This window comes from Thamnophis sirtalis, unplaced genomic scaffold (genome assembly GCF_051295495.1).
Source record: "Thamnophis sirtalis isolate CommonGarterSnake01/CBP01778 unplaced genomic scaffold, rThaSir2_p1.2 scaffold_6, whole genome shotgun sequence".
NCBI classification, from domain to species: Eukaryota; Metazoa; Chordata; class Lepidosauria; order Squamata; family Natricidae; genus Thamnophis; species Thamnophis sirtalis.
The window spans coordinates 6,684,381-6,704,820 of NW_028261386.1; the positions used below are offsets into that span (position 1 = coordinate 6,684,381).

A 20,440-nucleotide genomic window follows, 5' to 3' on the forward strand; every position below is an offset into this window, starting at 1 on the left:
AAGAGGAAGGAATAAAGTGACCCCAGGCAGAGTTTGTAATTTAGGGCATCAATGACCTACTTCTGAGCTAGTTCCGTCCACTGGTCAAGCCATTTGCAGGTGGGGATATCTCTCATGCACGCCTGCAGGGAAATCAAAAGGTCAGATGATCTGATTATGTCGCATTAAAGCATTTCTTCAACCGAAAGTGAGCATTTCCGGAAAAGGGACAATTGGGGTTTTGTATTCACACACTCCAGGAACTGGAAAATGGCACCCATTTTCTCTCTCTTTTTTTTTTCTCCTGCTGGCAGCCTTAAACAATTCAAAGAGTCCTCACTTAACGCCCATTCATTCTGAGACTGTTCAAAATTACAAATGCGTCGGAGGGACTGATGACCTGTGCCCAAAGTTAGAATTGTTACAGCACACACACACACACACACACACACACCGGTCATGTAATTGCGATTTGGGCACTGGGCAACCCATCTGCACTTAACGGTGGGTTGCCGAGTGCCCTGCGATCATGTGTGATCACACGTGTGCCATTTGCCCTGCCTGGCCAGAGGACTCCCTCTGGGGGTCTTGGGAGCTGGCTGAAAGTGGAGGGAATTTCAGGAGGGGCATTTTCCACACCCAGCCTCTTTGAGAGCAAAAGCACGGCCTGACAGACGTTCTGCAACAGGGTTTGTGCTATCAAAGAGGGGGTCCCTGGAGGATTTTACTCTGTTAGTCGCTGACTATAGGGGGTAGTGCTCATCCCTGTTTCAAGGGCCAATGAGACAGCACTGTCTAAAGATGTTTCCATGGTCATGTGGCCAGGGTGATGTTGCAGAGCACTGTTATCTTCCCACCAAACTAGAAGTACCTATTTATCTACTCGCATTTACATGCTTTTCCATTGCATGCTAGGTGAGGATGGGAGAAGAGAAACTTGGATCATGAAAGTCCGAGCTTCTTCTCTCCAGTCCAGCACTGCAGTTCCCTTCGGCACATGGAGGGGAGCTGCCTGAGCCACTTCTGCAGGCAGATATTTTGCTCCATCCGCGTAACGATACAAGCAGTTTCTGAATGACTGCAATGGGGACAGCTGGGATTGCAGTTGTTGAGCGAGATGATCACTTGAGCATCTCACTTCATGACTGCAACGATTTATGATCTAATTATTGAATTGTTGTCAGAGAGCACCAAGGACCCCTGAAGTGTTCTCCTAAGTTGAGGACTACCTTACGTAACCACTGAGCGTGGCTGCAGTCTATACTTAATTGTCTATTCTCAGACCCCCAGAGACAGAAAATTACAGTTTCTCCCCCCCTCTCTCTGTTTCTCTGTTTCTCTCTCTCTCTCTCTCTCTCTCTCACACACACACACACACACACACACACACACACATTTTTGCTTAGTCATGCATACATAATAGCCATCTATTTCATCAAGAGGAAATGACAGTTGAATTTTAAGATAGGAAGATCGAATACACTGTGTTAGTATGGGAAAGTCTCGTTTTTGAAGGCTCTACTATATGAAAACAACACCCCAATCCATGTTTGTACATTCAGCATATGTATCAGGAAACAGTCCGGGCTAAATCCTTTTTCTTTATGTATATTTGTTTTACTTGCAAGGCATTTGTTTAAAACCTTAAAAATATTATCTCTTTCCTGATGTGTATAATCCACTCCATCACTTTATTCTGCTGTATATGTGGACTAGATTGTGAGCACCAACTCTCAGTCAGATTAATGTAATATTTTCTTTTTTTATTTCCTATCATAAAAATTTTATACCTCAGACTAAAACCCATCTTAAAAGACGTCAATGCTATCTTAACTCTGATCTCTGCTGTGTATGCTTTGCCAAAACCAATGTACAAAAGGGCTACTTGAATTATCTACAAATTACATATTTTTGCAACCCTAATATCTTACTCATGTTTGTATACTCGTATCGTGACGTCCTTGCCATACCTCCATAATTTCCAGCAATGCTTCTGTGACCGTTTCCAGAGATGTCAGTGCAAATGTTTCTCTCTCATAGGAACCAGGAGAGAATGACCGGTCCCGATAGCTGGATCGGAATGCAATAACTGCTGCCGATTTCACTTTGCTAATTCCAAACAACAAGTAGAATTTGGGCAGTGAGAACTCCGTTAAGCTCAGCCTCAAAACCTGCTTCGTTTCCTCTGTTGAAAAAAAAGAAGAAGGAACAGACAAAGATTTTGATTTCAGATCCATCTTTGAAAATTGAAATGGTTCGGTCTCCCACAATGAATGAATGGCTGCAAAAATGGATGGAGTTAGCAGAGATGGCCGAATTGACTGCTTTGTTTCTACTTGGAAACCAGTTCTGGACTTTGTGCTCGAGGTGGGGAAAAATTGAAACTTTGATTTTGGGCTTTTCTGATTAGGTAGATTTGTTATTTTAGAAATGGCTAATTTACAATATTATGTAAAAGTAGCAAGTTTGAGGTTTGATATTACTGTCTTATTCTACTGCACCAAAGGGAATTGGAAGTTGCCTTTTTCTTCTTTTTTCCTTTCTTTCCTACATTTCCTAACAGAGCCAAGGTGGCGCAGTGGGTAGAGTGCAGTACTGCAGGCCACTTCAGCTGACTGCTATCTGCAGTTCAGCGGTTCTAATCTCACCGGCTCAGGGTTGACTCAGCCTTCCATCCTTCCGAGGTGGGTAAAATGAGGACCCAGACTGTGGGGGCCATATGCTGACTCTGTAAACCGCTTAGAGAGGGCTGAAAGCCCTATGAAGCGATATATAAGTCTAACTGCTATTGCTATTGCTACATTTCTCCCTTCCCCTTTCCCTCCCCTTTCCCCACCTACTATTTGCTTTTGTATTTTTGTATTTGTGAGCTTAAATGGACTCTGGGAGATGATATAGGACAGGATGGCCTGGAGAAATGTCGTCCATGGGGTTGTGATGGGTCGGACACGACTTCTCGACTAACAACAACAACAACAATCATAAACTAATAAAAAAAGAAAATTGAAACGCTAACGCAAACGTCTGGGAACTAGCTTATATTAATGTCTATTCATGAAAGTTAACCCAATGTTTTTAGACTCTCTATATAGATACAGTTCCGTTGGCCTTGGGAGTCACCCACCAGCCACTCCATCATTCAGACATGCAAGCCCACGATGCACAAGCAAGTTGCAAAGTTTGAATGACCACAAAGACATTTAGTGATTCTTGGCTTTATTGGTCTATTTTTTTATTGATCAACCTTAAATCACTCTCTTAACCTAAACTGCTTTTGCCTTCTAGACATTGGGAAAACTATGAAACCCAATGCAATTAATTGGTCAATATATAACTGGAACAAGCAACCTACAAGTTATATGGATTTGAAACCAGTGGCAAATGCATTTTGTTTCTGAAACTTCTGTTTGATAGGCGGGGACATTTCCTTGTTTCTGCAAGAAGAATTCTGACATATTGAACAACATAAGGAAACAAAAAGCTTTTTGACACTGTGAACCATTTGGTAATCTGGATCACAAGAACATGATATGTTTATATTTTCTAGGCATACTAAAATGTGTGTGCGTGTGTGTGTGTGTGTGTGTGCACTTCTCAGGAAACAAATCTGAACAGGTGATTATTCCTCTGTATCACTAGATGCGTGGATTTGGCTAACCTGGAGATTTCATTTTTCAACTATAGCTTTAAGAAGATTTAAGAAAACAATTGCTACCAACCTGCCTTCCATTGAAGACCTGTATACTGCACAAGTCAAAAAGAGGGCCGTGAAAATATTTACAAACCCCTCACAACCTGGACATAAATTGTTTCAACTTCTACCCTCAAAACGACGCTATATTGTACTGCACACCAAGACAACTAGACACAAAGACAGTTTTTCCACGAATGCCATCGCTCTGCTAAACAAATAATTCCCACAACACTGTCAAACCATTCACTAAGGCTCCATTACTATTAGTCTTCTCATCATATCCAGCTTGTATCCTTACGATTTATATTGATATTGTTTCCTGATTGCTTATTTGTACCCTATGACTATCATTAAGTGTTGTGCCTTATGATTCTTGATGAATGTATCTTCTCTTTTTATGGACACTTTTATGCACCAAAGACAAATTCCTTATGTGTTTAATCACACTTGGCCAATAAGAGAATTCTATTCTATTCTATTCTATTCTATTCTATTCTATCCTATTCTTACAAGTTCAGTTGTAGGAAAGCTAGCATTCCTATAACTAACATGTTAAATTTAATATGAAATCCAGCACTGCCAAGTCAGAGGAAGCTCCAAAGAAAATTTTAAAAAAATGTAATATGCATATACTTTACCCCTTGAGCCACACACAGAGGATATTATTCAAAGTATTGTCTTGTTCAACTTATTTTCCAACTTATTTTCCCAGTTATTCTGTATATATTTAACTTAAAAGTGTGTGTGTGTATGGGGGGACAAGAACATACAGGTAATCCCTGATTTACAATCACAATTGAGCCAAGAATTTCTGTTGTTAAGTGAGATGTTTGTTAAGTGAATCATTGCATTTATTAAGTTAGTAACATGGTTGTTAAGTGAACCCGGCTTCCCCACTAACTTTGCTGGTTAAGAAGGTCACAAAACGTGATCACATGACCTCAGGACACTGCAATCGTCATAAATATGAGTCAGTTGTCAAGCGTCTGAATTTTGATCATGTAACCATAGGGATGCTGCAACGGTCATAAGTGTGAAAAATGTTCACAAGTCCTTTCCCCCCCCAGTGCCATTGTAATTTTGAATGGTAATTAAATGAACTGTTGTAAATCGAGGACTACCTGTATATATCTAACCTATAGCCCAGAATCTTTAAAGAGATAAAAGCACTCTCTTATTTCAACTCTGAGGAGGACTACACCTTTATTATGAAAGCAATTATTTGCACTGCTTTCGTAATGAAGTTGTATGTTCTAATTATATTTCCACAACCTCCTGTTTGGAAATGTTATGTACTTTTCAAGAAATGCTGTCTAGCTCTTTGGGAGACTTAACTTCTAAAGGAGGACTGGATGGGGAAATTTTAGAGGCTGCACTTTATTAAAATCGCTAGCAGCTGTGCCATTATTAGGTAATTAATAGGGCATCAAATCATAGAAGTAAAAAATATGTGAGGTAAAGGTTCCCCTTGCACATATGTGCTAGTCGTTCCTGACTCTAGGGGGCGGTGTCCTTCTCTGCTTCAAAGCCAAAAAGCCAGTGCTGTCCGAAGACGACTCTGTGGTCATGTGACTCAACGCCAAAGGCGCACAGAATGCTATTACCTTCCCACCAAAGGTGGTTCCTATTTTTCTACTTGCATTTTTACGTGCTTTCAAACTGCTAGGTTGACAGAAGTTGGGACAAGTAACGGGAGCTCACTCTGTTATGTGGTGCTTGGGATTCGAACTGCCAAACTGCTGACCTTTCTGATCGACAAGCTCAGCATCTTAGCCACTGAGCATCCAAAAATATGAGAAGTTAGCAAAAAATACACCCCAGTTATGCTGACTACCTGTATAGGAAATCTATCATAAAAACTTTCTGAGAGATGGGGCAAGTTATTATTTTATTTTGTCTTCAAAATTTCCTTCTATACAGATGAAATGGTAGGACAGAGAGGCAAGGAAAGCTAAGCAACCTTGTCAAAGAGTCACAGAGGCTTGTCATAATGTAATACAATACAATAGCAGAGTTGGAAGGGACCTTGGAGGTCTTCTAGTCCAACCCCCTGTCTAGACAGGAAACCCTATACTGTTCCAGACAAATGGTTATCCAACATCTTCTTAAAGACTTCCAGTGTTGGGGCATTCCCAACTTCTGGAGGCAAGCCATTTCCACTGATTAATTGTTCTAACTGTCAGGAAATTTCTCCTCAGTTCTAAGTTGCTTCTCTCCTTGATTAGTTTCCACCCATTGCTTCTTGTCCTACCCTCAGGTGCTTTGGAGAATAGCTGGACTCCCTTTTCTTTGTGGCAACCCCTGAGATATTGGAACACTGCTATCATGTCTCCCCTAGTCCTTCTTTTCATTAAACAAGACATACCCAGTTCCTGCAACCGTTCTTCATATGTTTTAGTCTCCAGTCCCCTAATCACCTTTGTTGCTCTTCTCTGCACTCTTTCTAGAGTCTCCACATCTTTTTTTATATCGTAGCAACCAAAACTGGATGCAGTATTCCAAGTGTGGCCTTACCAAGGCCTTATAAAGTGGTATTAACACTTCTTGATTCTATCCCTCTGTTAATTCAGCCTAGAACTGTGCTGGCTTTTTTGGCAGCTGCTGCTGCACCCGGCTGGCTCTTATTTAAATGGTTGTCCACTAGGACTCCAAGATCCCTCTCACAGTTACTACTGTTGAGCAAGGTACCACCTATACTGTACCTGTGCATTTTGTTTTTCTTGCCTAAATGTAGAACCTTAGTCTTTTCACCATTGAATTTCATTTTGCTAGTGCCCAATGTTCAAGTTTGTCAAGATCCTTCTGTATCTTTAGCCTGTCTTCTGGAGTGTTGGCTATTCCTGCCAGCTTGGTGTCCTCTGCAAATTTGATGAGTTCCCCATTTATTCCCTCATCCAAATCATTGATGAAGATTTTGAAGAGTACTGGGCCCATAGATCCTGTTACACTGAAGATTGAGTGCCACCTGCCTACACCCTATTGTCTTCCTGATGTTTTACATTCAATAGCTGCATTCACATGACACATCAATGATTAATCATAGTTTACTGGATATTTATTTCTAATCTAACTTTCTCTGTTTGCTGGGTTCACCTAATACTCCGTCTATAAATCTTTGGTTCAGTATGTGGTTCAGTTTGGTTCGCAGTCGGTTCTGGATGATCTCATCCCATTCATTGGCATGAAAAGGGCGTGCCTCCCGGAGTTGCGGTGTAAGTTGTGGGGCCATATAAATCTATTTAATAAACAAAATAAATGTTCCTATAAATCATGTCAGTCATTAAGCAGGTCACCACATGGCTGGTCATTCAATTCTATGACCTTATTTGCAGGTCATTAAGCGAATGCAATGGTTGTTACGTGAACACATTGTACCCAATGAGGGGTGGAGGGTTTTTTTGGAAGTAAACACCAATGCAGGAGTCCTTTTACCATCCCAGACAAATTACTACCCTATCTTTTCTTGAAATCCTCCAGTGATGGAGTACCCAAAACTATGAAGAACAAGCGGTTCCACTGATTAATCATTCTCGTCAGGAAATTCCTCCTTATTTCCAGGTTGGATTCTCCCTTTGAGGAGCTTCCACCCAAGTTGCTTCTTGTCCTACCCTCAGGTGCTTTGAAGGAGAAATCAACACCCTTTCCCCCTGTGACAGTCCTTCAAGGTATCATGTCTCCCCTAACGCTTCTCTTTGATAGGCCTAGTTGATTGCCGGCTGCCTGCAATTTGGCAGTTTGAATGTCACCAGGCTCAGGATTGACTCAGCCTTCCATCCTTCTGAGGTCTGGAAATGAGGACCCAGATCGTTGGGGGCCATAGGTTGATTCTGTAAGCCGCTTAGAGAGGGCTGTAAAAGCATGGGAAGTGGTATATAAGTCTAGGTCCTGTTGCTATTGCCAGTTCCCTGGTAATTCCGTCACTTGATTTCAGCAGTGAAATCTCAGGTTAACAAAAAGCTGCATAAAGGACATATGCTGTCCTTGTGCATCTCAATGTGTGATGGTAATATTTTCCCCTATGTTAAATAATGCTTACTTGGCCCTTCCACAAAATGAGATTAAAAATTGATTAATTGCTTCACATTTTTTCCGCTACTGATCTCTGCAGCAAACTGCACTGTGACTTAACCACAGGCACAAGCCCTTGTCTACCACTCTACGTTTAAATGTTGAGAACGTTACATGTGTTCCTAATTTACAGCCATGCTAGGCTCTAAATTGTACTTGACAGTGCTAATTTGTAGAGTGGAGCCTAGATCGATCCTGTACTCTTTATAGAGCTTGTTCGGGGATTTTAAAGATCCCATTAAAACTCTCTTCATACACTGAAATGATAAAAGCTTGGTTGAAAATGATTTGTGGCAAGATCACTAGAGGCACTGGATCTTAAATCATGACTGATGAATTTAAAAAGACATCTATGACATGTAACATCCCCCTCTCACGTGTAAGAAGTTATACCTCCTGGCTCAGCGGCTAATAAGGACTCCCAGTTTTAATTCATGGTCCTTTTGATGTCTTCGCTTTATTTTAAGCAGGGCTAAAGTGAGGATAGAACTAACTTATTGTCTAAGTTTTAGCTTCAGTATCATTATGTCCCTAGTGCTGTTTTCACTATTCATGCTGAAGGGCCCCTGGTGCTCTCTGAGCTTGGTTGTTTTCTTGCAGACATTTCATTACCCAAACTAGATTACAACATCAGCACTGAAGATGTTACCTAGTTGGGTAATGAAATGTTTGCAAGAAAACAACCAAGCTCAGAGGGCGCCAAGGACCCCTCATTTCAAATCCGAGCTAGAAACTTTCTCTCCTATCAGTACTATTAATTATTATCTGAATTTTTAAAGGAGCATTTTTACCTTTTTTATTCTATTATATATAACTCTCTTGAAATTCCCCTGGCTGGGGAATCCTAGGAGGAAGTCCTCCAGGCTTAAAGTTGCCAATATTGGAGATCCCTGGCCTAAATTAATATTTCCCTAGTGAAAAACTCTCATTTCACAATTCGCCACTAGGTGATTGTAGCTTAGTATAGATTCAAAGCTGAGATATTTGTGGGTTTGGAGCACTGAGGGGTCTGTATGGGTTCATCCTATCCAATGAACACAGCCATTCACCCCAGCAGCTTTGTTACACCGTAAAGATTATCCTAGCGCTCCTCGTAATATTAGCATCATCCCCATTTTAAAGAAAATAAACTGCTAAGCACAAGGTCACCACCTTAGTTCTCTCGTTATTTTAATATTATACATGCAGACAAACTCACAACCATCCGAAAGGTAAAGTTAAGTTTAGGACTGGCTACAGATTAAATATCTGTATCCTGGTTCACACCCAAAGCAGTAACAATAGCAATAGCACTTAGACTTATATACAGCTTCACAGTGCTTTACAGCCCTCCCTAAGCGGTTCACAGAGTCAGCCTCTTGCCCCCAACAACCTGGGTCCTCCTTTTACCTACCTCGGAAGGATGGAAGGCTGAGTCAACCTTGAGTCTGGTGAGATTTGAACTGCCAAAGTGCTGGCAGCTGGTGATCAGCCTGCAATACTGTCCTCTAATCACTGCACCACCACGTCGTAGCTAAAGTAAATTACTATGCTTTATCTCCACTTGATTTGAACTGGAAATAAATACAGGTAGTCCTTGACTTACGGACCACAATTGAGCCCAACATTTTTGCTGCTCAGCGACACATTTGTTAAATGAGTTTTGCCCCATTGTATGACCTTTCTTGCCACACTTGTTAAGTGAATTCAATGCAGTTGTTAACTTAGTAACCCGATTGCTCACTGAATCTGGCTTCCCTGTTGATTTTGCTTGTCAGAAAGTGGCAAAAGGGGACCGCATGACCTTGGGACACAGCAACGCTCATAAATATGAACCAGTTGCCAAGCCTCTGGATTTTGATCACATGATCATAGGGATGTGCTTCAAAAGTCATAACTATGAAAAATGGTGATAAGTCCATTTTTCTATGCCATTGAATGGCTACTAAACACGTTTAAAGAGACCGCCTGCTGCCAATTACCTCCCAAAGACCCGTCAGATCTCACAGGGTCGGCCTCCTTCGGGTTCCGTCCACCAGCCAATGCCACCTGGCTACTACCCGGGGGAGGGCCTTCTCTGTAGCAGCTCCGGCCCTTTGGAATGAACTCCCCGTGGAGATTCGGACCCTCACCTCTCTCCAGGCCTTCCGGAAAGCCGTCAAAACCTGGCTGTGCCGGCAGGCCTGGGGTTGATGAGTTCCTCTCCCCTCTCGACTGGTATGGCTGTGTGACTTTTGTGTATTTTAATTATGTTTACTGTTGTTTATGTTCCCTCTCCCCCCTGAGTTGTTCGCTGCCCTGAGTCCCTCCTGGAGAAGGGCGGCATACAAATAAACCAAATACAATACAATACAATACAATACAATACAATACAATACAATACAATAAATCAAGGACTACCTGTACAATTAATTTTATCAGGATCCAACGTGCATGTTCCATTCCTAAATTATGATAAAGTAGGATAAATTTGTGATTTCTTGAACAAGGCAGCATGGCTTGGATGGTACATCCATATATGTAAGTATAACAAGTGGATGAGTTAGATTCCAACCAGGTCAATGGCTGGAGCTCTGGTAGTCATTATGGCCAACAAAGAGAAATGAAACAAGGGAGAAAATGAACCAAAAGGGGCAATGGACCATTAGAGTTGAACAATTAGGTACGGCTAATCTGGATTAGCCTTCTGAAGATTAGTATTAGGTATTAGAATTTCAATTTCCAGGTCTCTTAGTACATGAAGAAGACATCAAATTGAGGAAAGCTGAGCTACCCGTTCAAAGCAAAATATCCTTTAGTTACATCATCAAAAAAAGTCATCAAAAAAGCACAACAAAGAATGTTCTTTCTGGGCCAACTCAGGAAGCTCAAACTGTCCAAGGAGCTGCTGATTCTGTTCTACAGAGGAATTATTGAGTCTGTCATTTGCACCTCTATAACTGTCTGGTTTGGCTCTGCAACCCAACAAGACAGACATAGACTTCAACGGATAATTAGAACTGCAGAAAAAACAATTGCTACCAATCTGCCTTCCATTGAGGACCTGTACACTGCACGAGTCAAAAAGAGGGCTGTGAAAATATTTAAAGAGGGCTGTGAAAATAAAAATATTTATTTACCTCACAACCTGGACACAAATTGTTTCAACTCCTACTCTCAAAACGACACTATAGGACACTGCACACCAGAACTACTAGACACAGTTTTCTGCCAAATGCCATCACTCTGTTCAACAACTAATTCCCACAACACTGCCATATTATATACTAAAACTGTATTACTATTATTCTTCTCATCCTTCCTAGTATCTATCTCTTCCTACATGACTATAACTTTGTTCCTTGTAACTTTATGATTTATATTGTTTTATTTAGTTTCCTAGTACTGTGTTTCCCCGAAAATAAGGCATGGTCTTTTTTTCCTTTGATGCAAGAAATAAGCACTTGACCTTATTTTCTGGGAGGTCTTATTATTTTTGAGGTGCAGGAGGCAGTGAGCATTGTCACCTCATGGCTGCTGTTGTTTTGCACTATTTTCGGGGAGGCTTATTTTCAGGGGAGGGCTTATTTTCAGGGGAGGGCTTATTTTAGTGCATGCATTCAAAAACCCGATTGGGCTTATTATCCGGGGAGATCTTATTTTCAGGGAAACAGGGTATGATTTGATTGCTTATTTAGTATCTTATGATTGTCATATCTTGTGATTCTTTTTTTATAATAATTTTTTTATTTATTTTTTTCAAAACAAACACAACATCCTTCTTTACATGTTGTAAAAAGTGTATCAGTTGATTACAAGACTTTCGTGCATCTCTTCCACAGTCAACAAACATAATTCATATTAACTCAAGTATTTTAACTCAAATATTTATACATGTTACCATCATCATATCTCTGTTTTCATTTGGCTATAATTGTTTAAATGTCCTTCATCATAAAATAGATTTAATACATAACCACATACTGGCCTTTCATTTACTATTTCTAAAATCCTCCACTAACACTGAATCCTTATGTCCTATTCTAGCTAAACATCCATAGTATTTAATAACAAACTTTTCTAATCCTCCTTTCCAAATCACTGTTTGGAATTTACATCCAGTTTCCTCATGTTATACCCATATCTATATATGTGTTGTTATCCTTATCTCTCCTTCATTTAACTATATCATGTATTATAACATTTCCCCCCTTATAATCAAAACTTTAACTGTATCTAACTTAGTTCTTTTTTTAATTAACCTTTATATATAATCCAAAGAGATTTCTAATCTTCCTTTCATGGGTACCATTCAATATTCATATCCAATTATACTCATCGTAACACTACACATCATATATATTAGTAACATTATCAATTATTTATTTAAACTATATCTATTGTCAATAAATTTCACTAAGTTTAACTAGTTTTAAATTATACTCTTCCATCAATCAAACTGTATCTTTCCAATAGCAAAACAGTCTCATATCTTCTGCCATTTGTGGTGTCAGTCCTCTAATCATCTCCTTGATCAACTTTGTATGGACTCCTCTTAGCAATTCCTTGCTTATAAGATCCCTCATGTAATCTTGATGCCTTTCTGCTGTTTCCTTAGTCAGCTTATCTTTGATTGTCAGTAGTATTATCAATGATATTGCTAATAAAATTTATCTTTAAATCCATAATTTCTTTTGTTTTTTCTTCTTCTGTATCTTGCCATCTGGGATAAATTTCCCCTCCATTTAATTCCTCTTTCAGTATTCCACTCTTTCCATTTTTCAAAGACAAACCAATCACCATAAATATCAGCAAATTTAATTTCTTTATATTCATTTTCCACTTTGATTTTTTTGGGTTTTAACCACCATGTTTTCCATTTGATAAACATCCTCAACTTCTTCATCATATTTTGCTGTTATATGCTCTAAGTCTTCCAGCTTCTCCTCTATCCTCTCATATGTATTTGATAATTTCTGTATTTCTGAGAATATCTTTTGCAAACCTATGGTTTCTTTCTGCTGTTGAAATTGTGCCATTATCTCCAGCTAACAAACACAGCTGCTCTAGCTTGGAAGGTTAATAAGATTAAACATAGATTCACAATAACATTTTGTTTTCATTTTTCTCTGGTTAAAGATATACTTCAAAGGGACATCTGTATGCTTTCCTTCTTATCACTCTCTATAACCAAGCAGTGAGACCTTGTAGTGCCAAGCCAAAATAATCAGTGAGAAAAATAAGAGAGTTTCATTTCCAATACACAAACCTTCCAGCCTCCGAGTAGCAGTGTTATTGTTGCAAATTTCCTTGTTTCTTTTTTTATCTGTTTTGTATTTCAAGTTAAAAAAAAAAGAGTCTGATTTTTGAATGAGTTCGGAGAACCCACAATAATGAAAGAAGAAAATTTTAGTCCATAGGTTACAGAGAATAATAAAAGAAAAAAAAAGAAGAAGAAAACTTCGTTTTAAAAGGCTTGCATAAATTCCATCCATGAAGATAGCATTTAAAAAGTAAGATAACCCACTGTCCAAAATCATTCCAAATTTAATTCCGCCACTTGAGTCTTCTGTTCTCCAATTTAAATTAATTTTAAGTTTTTTATAGGCAGTCTCTTTTTAAAACGGTAAAAGTTCCTCACCAGCTGGAAACACTTTCTCTTTCCATATCCTTTTGTTTTGGAGCCGCCCCGACTTCGTCAGCCTTGGCTGGATTTTTTGTCGCCAGCTTGAAGAACTTCTCTTGCATCGATCAGGGACTTTGCGATGTCCCTGAGGTCAGCAAGACGTATTCTTCCTGTTCACCATCTCTGTGGGACGTTTTAGGTTCGATTGGACCACCCAATGGCAAAAGTATCGGCTGCGGTCTCGGAGCATCGAGACTGCACATCCATATCGTCATGACGTTGGCTCCTCCTCCCTATTTTGTGATTCTTGATGAATTTATTTTTTATGTACACTGAGAGCCAATGCACTGAAAAAAATTCCTTGTGTGTCCAATTACACTTGGCCAATAAAGAATTCTATTAGCAATAGCACTTAGACTTATATACCACTTAACAGTGCTTTTACAGCCCTTTCTAAGTGGTTTACAGAGTCAGCATATTCTGGGTCCTCATTTTATCCACCTCGGAAGGATGAGTCAACCTTGACTTATTACTTAAGTTAGTAAATCTAAAAGGTCCAGTATTGGGGAATAATTCTGGGAACAGACCTTCCCACAGAGATATGGGGAAGTGTGCTAACCACTGAAATCTACCTTGAGTCCCATCAGACAAAAGGAGATGGATCTTACTGTAGGTTTAAAAATAAATCTTAAATAAAGACTTACCACTGAAGTGAAGTTGTGAACAAGTGCACAGAGAATGAATGATGTTGATGACCAGGCCGTGGGTGGAAGCTCTGAGAGAAAGAGGACCAGTGGCCACCAACAGAGTAACGACATGGAAGAGGTAGGGGAGATGTGCGGCCACATCGAGGGAATTGTTAAAAGACAGCATCAGCATATAACGGGCTAGAATGGCAATGTCATCCCACATGAGGTGCTGCTCTAACGTAGCCGTTGGAGAGAGACAGGTCTTGTCAATTATCTTGCACATCCGTCCAATTACCTGGAAGGGAACAACCAGTCACATTGAGTTAGAAGGTGTGTGCTTTAGACACCAGAACAAAAAGTTGGTTTTAGGAACATGAGGATCCTAAGTAAGCGTCTCTAATCAAGGAAGAAATGAGGTGGAAGTATCAATCTAAGATAGGCGTGACGAACTCAAGGTCAACGGGCCGGATCCGGGCCACAGAGTGCTTAGATCTGGCCCACGGGGCTGCCCTGGAAACAGTGAAGGACCGTCCCACAGTGCCTCCGCCAACGAAAACAGAGCTCGGGGGGAAGTATGTGCAGCCCTCCCAGCTCCGTTTTTGCTGGCAGAGGACTGCAAAAGGCCAAAAACGGATATCAAGCTCGCCATATACCCCTGGCCACATCCCACCCTGGCCCCCCTGAGGTCAAACACAAACCTGATATGGCCCTCAATTAAATCGAGTTTGTCACCCCTGATCTAAGCCTTCCCAGGGGAAAAGGCATCACAAAAATTTTGGTGCATTTTGATAAAGGCTCCTAAGTTACTTTGAGGGTTGGTTTGCTTTCTCATTATTAATATGGATATTAAGTCCTGCAAAACCTATTAAGTACCACTTCTCATTCCTTTGAATCATCCCCCAACACCTGCTTCTTCCAGGAAGCCTTTAGATCTCAATTGTAGGCTTCATTTAAAAATATATCTGCATTGAGGAACAAGATCAAGATTTTCCCACTGAGAACAAACTCTTTCCCCCATATATTAAATCCTATATTGACGAGGACAATGATCAAACAAAGAGCTCAGAACTTTAGGAAGATCGTATGTCCTCGACCTATGACTGCAATGGACCCTCCCCATTATGACTGCATAACGGTCATGTGACTCACTTAATTTTTCCATTTTTGCAGTGGTATGGTATGGTATGGTATTTTATTATTTGTATGCCGCCCTTCTCCGGGAGGACTCAGGGCGGCGAACAATTCAAAGGGGAAAAAAAGGGGGAACATAAAAGACAAAATACAATAATAAAAGTAAGCAACAGTCGCACAACCATACATGTCGAGAGGGGAGGGAACTCATCACCCCCAGGCCTGCCGGCAAAGCCAGGTTTTGACGGCTTTTCGGAAGGCCTGGAGAGAGGTGAGGGTCCGAATCCCTGCAGGGAGTTCATTCCAGAGGGCCGGAGCTGCCACAGAGAAGGCCCTCCCCTGGGTAATAGCCAGGTGGCATTGGCTGGTAGATGGCACCCGGAGGAGGCCAACCCTGTGAGATCTAATGGGTCTGTGGGAGGTAATTGGCAGCAGGCAGTCTCTCAGTGATTCTCAAGCGAATCACTGTGATAACCCGCCCCGCCCCGCCCTCCAGTCAAGCGAATCTAGTTAATAGTTTGCTATGAGCATCATTTTGACAAAAATTGGAAGTGCCCATTTTAGGCAAAGCCGTCATAAAATGCAGCCACATGACTGCCAGATGCGGCAAGTTTCAAGTTTCAAGTTTAATTTTATTTATAGGCCGCCCAATCCCGGAGGACTCCGGGCGGCTTACAAACGGCTCTGTGACTGAATGCCCAGAGTTATGCCACATGGCTGCAGAGGGGGCCTGACTAAACTTCGAATCCAGGTTGTAAGTCCCCCTTTTTGGGTCAATCGTAACTTCGAACAGTTGCTAAGAAACCAGTCACAGGTCGAGGACTTCCTGGAATCCTGTCACTTGTTGTTCTATTTCATCCTGTTAAATTTGTGGGCTACCCAGAGTGATCAAGAAGTTAAGTTGCTTTAGAAATGGGAAATTAAAATGAACAACAAATCAAATAAGCTATTGAGAAAAGTTTCCAAAGAAGTGAAATGTTACTGTATTTATGGAGATGCTCAGTCCTCCAGGTCATGGTTGCCTCAAAGGTCTTTTTTCAAGAGGCAACTGGACTTTCTGGTTTTTCTTTGAAGTCATTTCGCTTCTCATCCAACAAGCTTCTTCAGCACTTCTTCTTGGATGAGAAGCAAAACGTCTTTGAAGAAAACCAGAAGGTTTAGTTGCTTCTTGAAAAAACACCTTTGGGATGCTACTGTATTGTGATTGGCGGAAGGACCAACCAAGCAGCATTTCAAGAGCTACCCCATCAACAACCTAGAAATCCAGTTCCAGTTTACAGAGAACAATAGATTTCTTTGATGCTGTTCTTGTGGAGAAGAATAACTAGGTTAAAAAAAAATCCAGTGAATGTGATCAACAACATTGAAATTGAATACTTTTACATGCATTCTTGAGGTCAGATCACAACAGAGTCTGCTAACACCTTAAAGCTGTGCTTTTGAGCTTCCCAGAATTATATAACTGCCTGGCTATAGTATAGTGCACTGACCAGCAGGGCTCATATTATTTTTGCTGTATCATAAAGGTAGTCCTCAACTTACGACCACAATTGAGCCCAAAATCTACATTGCTAAGTGAGACATTTGTTAAGTTTTGCCCCATTTTACGGCCCTTCTTGCCACAGTTGTTAAGTAATTCACTGCAGTTGCTAAGTTAGTAACTCGGTTGATAAGTGAATCTGGCTTCCCCATTGACTTTGTTTGTCAAAAAGTCACAAAAGGGGATCACATGACTCCAGGATTTTGCAACCGTCATAAATATGAATCAGCTGCCAAGTGTCTAAATTTTGATTTTGTGACCATGGAGATGCTGCAATGGTTGTAAGTGTGAAAAATGGTCACAAGTCAATGCTGCTGTAACCAAGAATGGTCACTAAGCGAATTGTTGTAAGTCGAGGGTTGGCGGTAATATTTTTCGACGTGGACGTTGTTTTGTACCATTCAGTTAGCGCTTTCCCTACTATCTGACAAAAGACAGATAGAGGACAAGCGGAGGAGGAGAAAGAAGTACCACTCACTGATTTGAATAGTTAAATTCAAGAGGGGAAAGCTTACTTTGTTGGAAACCAGCTTCACGTTTCCAGAAGCCAAAGCAACAGCTGTATCTGCCATAACCTCTGCTTTGATGGACCCCAGTCCTCCTGTGGCACTGGTTTTGATAAAACTGTCCAACACCACATCAAGTAGATCAGTTATCTGTCAAAAAGGCAAGAAAACAGCCGTGGTCAAGAACAGAATAACAGAATAACCTGTGGTTGAGTCGTGGTGGCGCAACAGCTAGAATGCAGTACTGCAGGCTACTACTGCTGACTGCCGGTTGCCTGCAATTTGGCAGTTCCAATCTCACCAGGCTCAAGGTTGACTCAGCCTTCCATCCTTCCAAGGTGGGTAAAATGAAGACCCAGATTGTTGGGGGCAAGAGGCTGACTCTGTAAGCCGCTTAAAGAGAGCTGTAAAGCACTGTAAAGCGGGATATGTCTAAGTGCTATTGCTATAACAGAGTTGGAAGGGACCTGGGAGGTCTTCTAATCCAATCCCCTGCTCAGACATGAAACCCTATGCCTTTCAGACTAATGGTTGTCCAATCTCTTCTTAAAAACTTTTGCTTTTGATGATAATAATGATGATTTTGATTATTATCATTTTGCTTTTAATAGTCTTGGTGTTAATCTATGCTCATCTGGGTGTTGTAAGTAGCTTCTTGCTAGCATCATTCAGTATTAAATGCCTATCAAAAGGTTGAGTCACATATACAGTATGCCACCTAGAGTCACCTCAGTGAGATTGGTGGCATAAAAGTTTGATAATAAATAAATACATAACTAATCTGGTCTCCTGAAGGTTTAATTATATAGAAATATTTCTTGGATTAAAATTAAGCATGAATGTAGACAATTTTACTTTTCTAAATGTTTTTATCACTTTTATCATAAGAAAATGATTACGTGCCAGGAGTCCTCTAAAACAATGAGATACAATGAGTACATTCTTTAATCAAATTGCCTAACCCAGAGCTCTGTGAATTTCACCCATGACAATAATAATTTAAAAAAATCTTTCCACAACTGTGTGAAGCTGGAAGATTGACTTTGAGAGAAGTGGCTGGTTTTTCTGCACATGAAATTTGATTCATTTACCAGTTTATTATCGACAAAAGTCCTGAAAGACAAATCCAAATAAACACCATACTAACGTTTAAAAGATATTTTATAGTTTACTCTGGACAGGGAAAAAGAGGACAGTGTGGAGTAATGGCTCTGGTTCTGAAGAGACCCAAATCCTCCCTTATCTATGGAAACCTACTTCCTTAAGAGCCAGTGCAGTTAAAGTAGTAGATAGAATAGGAAGAGGGATGTAGGAAATGACCAGGCTGAGCCTCAAGGAAGAGTCAAATGCATTAGGAGCCAAGGTGGCGCAGTGGTTAAATGCAGCACTGCAGGCTACTGCTAGATCAGCAGGTCAGCGGTTCAAATCTCACCGGCTCAGGGTTGACTCAGCCTTCCATCCTTCCGAGGTGGGTAAAATGAGGACCCAGATTGTTGGGGGCAATATGCTGACTCTCTGTAAACCGCTTAGAGAGGCCTGAAAGGCCTATGAAGCGGTATATAAGTCTACTGCTATTGCTATTGCATTATCAATCTTGAATCCCTTTCCACCCACAAGAGGTCTGAGTCCAGCCCACCTTGAATTCCTATCTACCACCAATCTGCTTTTACTGTCAGTAGTTCAGATTCTTGTAGAGAGCATTAATACCCTACGTTCATTTGAACTGCCTGGCTCCTGATTTCCTGTGCTGGATGATGTAGGTTCTAGTGTTTTCTTACGCACAGAAGCTGGCTGGGTGACCTTGGTCCAATCCTTTCCTTTTGGCCCAAGTCAGTGTCAGGCTCTGCAACCACCAAGTTTATAAATATGAGCGCTTATCTTATCGGGTAATGATAGCTTTGTTGAAAAAAACTAGGTGACACTGCAGAAACCTTACAACCACGGGGAAGAAATTGTAAAAAAAAAAACCCATGACTCTGAACAGAGAACACTTGATTTTAGTACGTGTCCTTTCAATAACTTCACCAGGACATGGCAGAAATGGCTTTTGGGAAGGATACATAAACATAATCTTGCATTATCAAGTACTGGATATATTGTTTATTCTTCAACCAAAAACTCAGAGGGGAGTGGGGGTGGGGGAAATCAATCCAAAGCAGTACCTGTCCCAAACTACCCCATATCTTGGCTTGAATGGAAGGATACATCTGTTTCTCATTTATTGTCATTGTGATAAGCTTATCGAGAATTGCTGTGACTCGCTGGCGCCGAGCATCATCGTTATGTTTGCAGAAACGGACCAGATTCAACAACCAGGGGGTCATATATTCCAGGCAGAGGTGTTTTAACTCAATACCTGAAATTCAAATAACCAAAGAGAGACATATTAGAAAAGGGTCTTGCGCAAAAGCTTTGTCCAATTATCTTTTGGAACAAAGCTTGGAAGTTAATGGAGGGGGGAGAAGCAAAATGTACTAGAAAGACAGCCAATAAGGATTTTTCTCCGCCAAGAGGTCCTGGACTGGTGATGTCCAGGCCCCCATTCTTGAAAGGCAAGTTGCCTTTGGCACCAAATGTAGTGTGAGATACGATGCTGACTGACAAATGTGCCTGCGAATGGGCACACATATGCAATCCCAAAATGCAATTTGAGCGCCCCCCGCACATGCGCACACATCCCCCAAGCATGCGCCCCACGCCCCCTTTACCTATTTTGACTTCCAGATTGGTGCAGGCAGCCTTCCAGGCCCAAAATGCAATGTAAGGGCACCCCATTTTGACTTCCAGGTTGGTGCAGGAGGCCTTGTAGGCCCAAAATGGGGTGGTGGTGGTGGACACATACATGTGAACCCCCAAAATGCAATGTGAGAGCCCCCACACATGTGCCTCGCCCCCGTGCCTGCACATGCGCCCTGCCCCCCGCGCATGCGCAGCAGAGCCAAACACCACCTGGCTGGTGGGATGCATTCACGCATGTGCGGTGGAGCTGGGCTGGGCAACAGTTGGTGTGCCCAAAGAGAGGACTCTGCATGCCACCTGTGGCAAGTGTGCCATAGGTTTGCCATCACGGCTCTAGGTGTTCTGCAATTAACCCAAATGGGCCTTGAGCTGCAGTTCAATGGCAGGGCACCTTCCAACACAATGCATATACCAGGCTTCATGGATAAGGCTCTCCAAATATTAGCAGAGCTCACAGCACACTCTTGACTTTGTAAATCTGTGTTGAATTCCTTTAGCAAGTTCAAGAAG

General features: G+C 41.2%; 1 protein-coding gene across 4 annotated transcripts in view; it reads right to left on the minus strand.

Annotated features, from left to right (window-relative positions):
* NF1 (neurofibromin 1) overlaps positions 1–20,440 on the minus strand; it is a 270,036-nt gene that overhangs the window by 34,947 nt on the left and 214,649 nt on the right. For all 4 annotated transcript variants that reach the window (XM_087717167.1, XM_087717166.1, XM_087717165.1 and 1 more), the window contains 5 exons: positions 19,354–19,547; positions 17,201–17,341; positions 14,030–14,309; positions 1,950–2,164; positions 61–122 (listed from right to left, as the gene is read on the minus strand). In XM_087717167.1, coding sequence (XP_087573293.1) covers positions 61–122; positions 1,950–2,164; positions 14,030–14,309; positions 17,201–17,341; positions 19,354–19,547 — 892 coding nt within the window. The remainder of the gene's footprint in view (positions 1–60; positions 123–1,949; positions 2,165–14,029; positions 14,310–17,200; positions 17,342–19,353; positions 19,548–20,440) is intronic.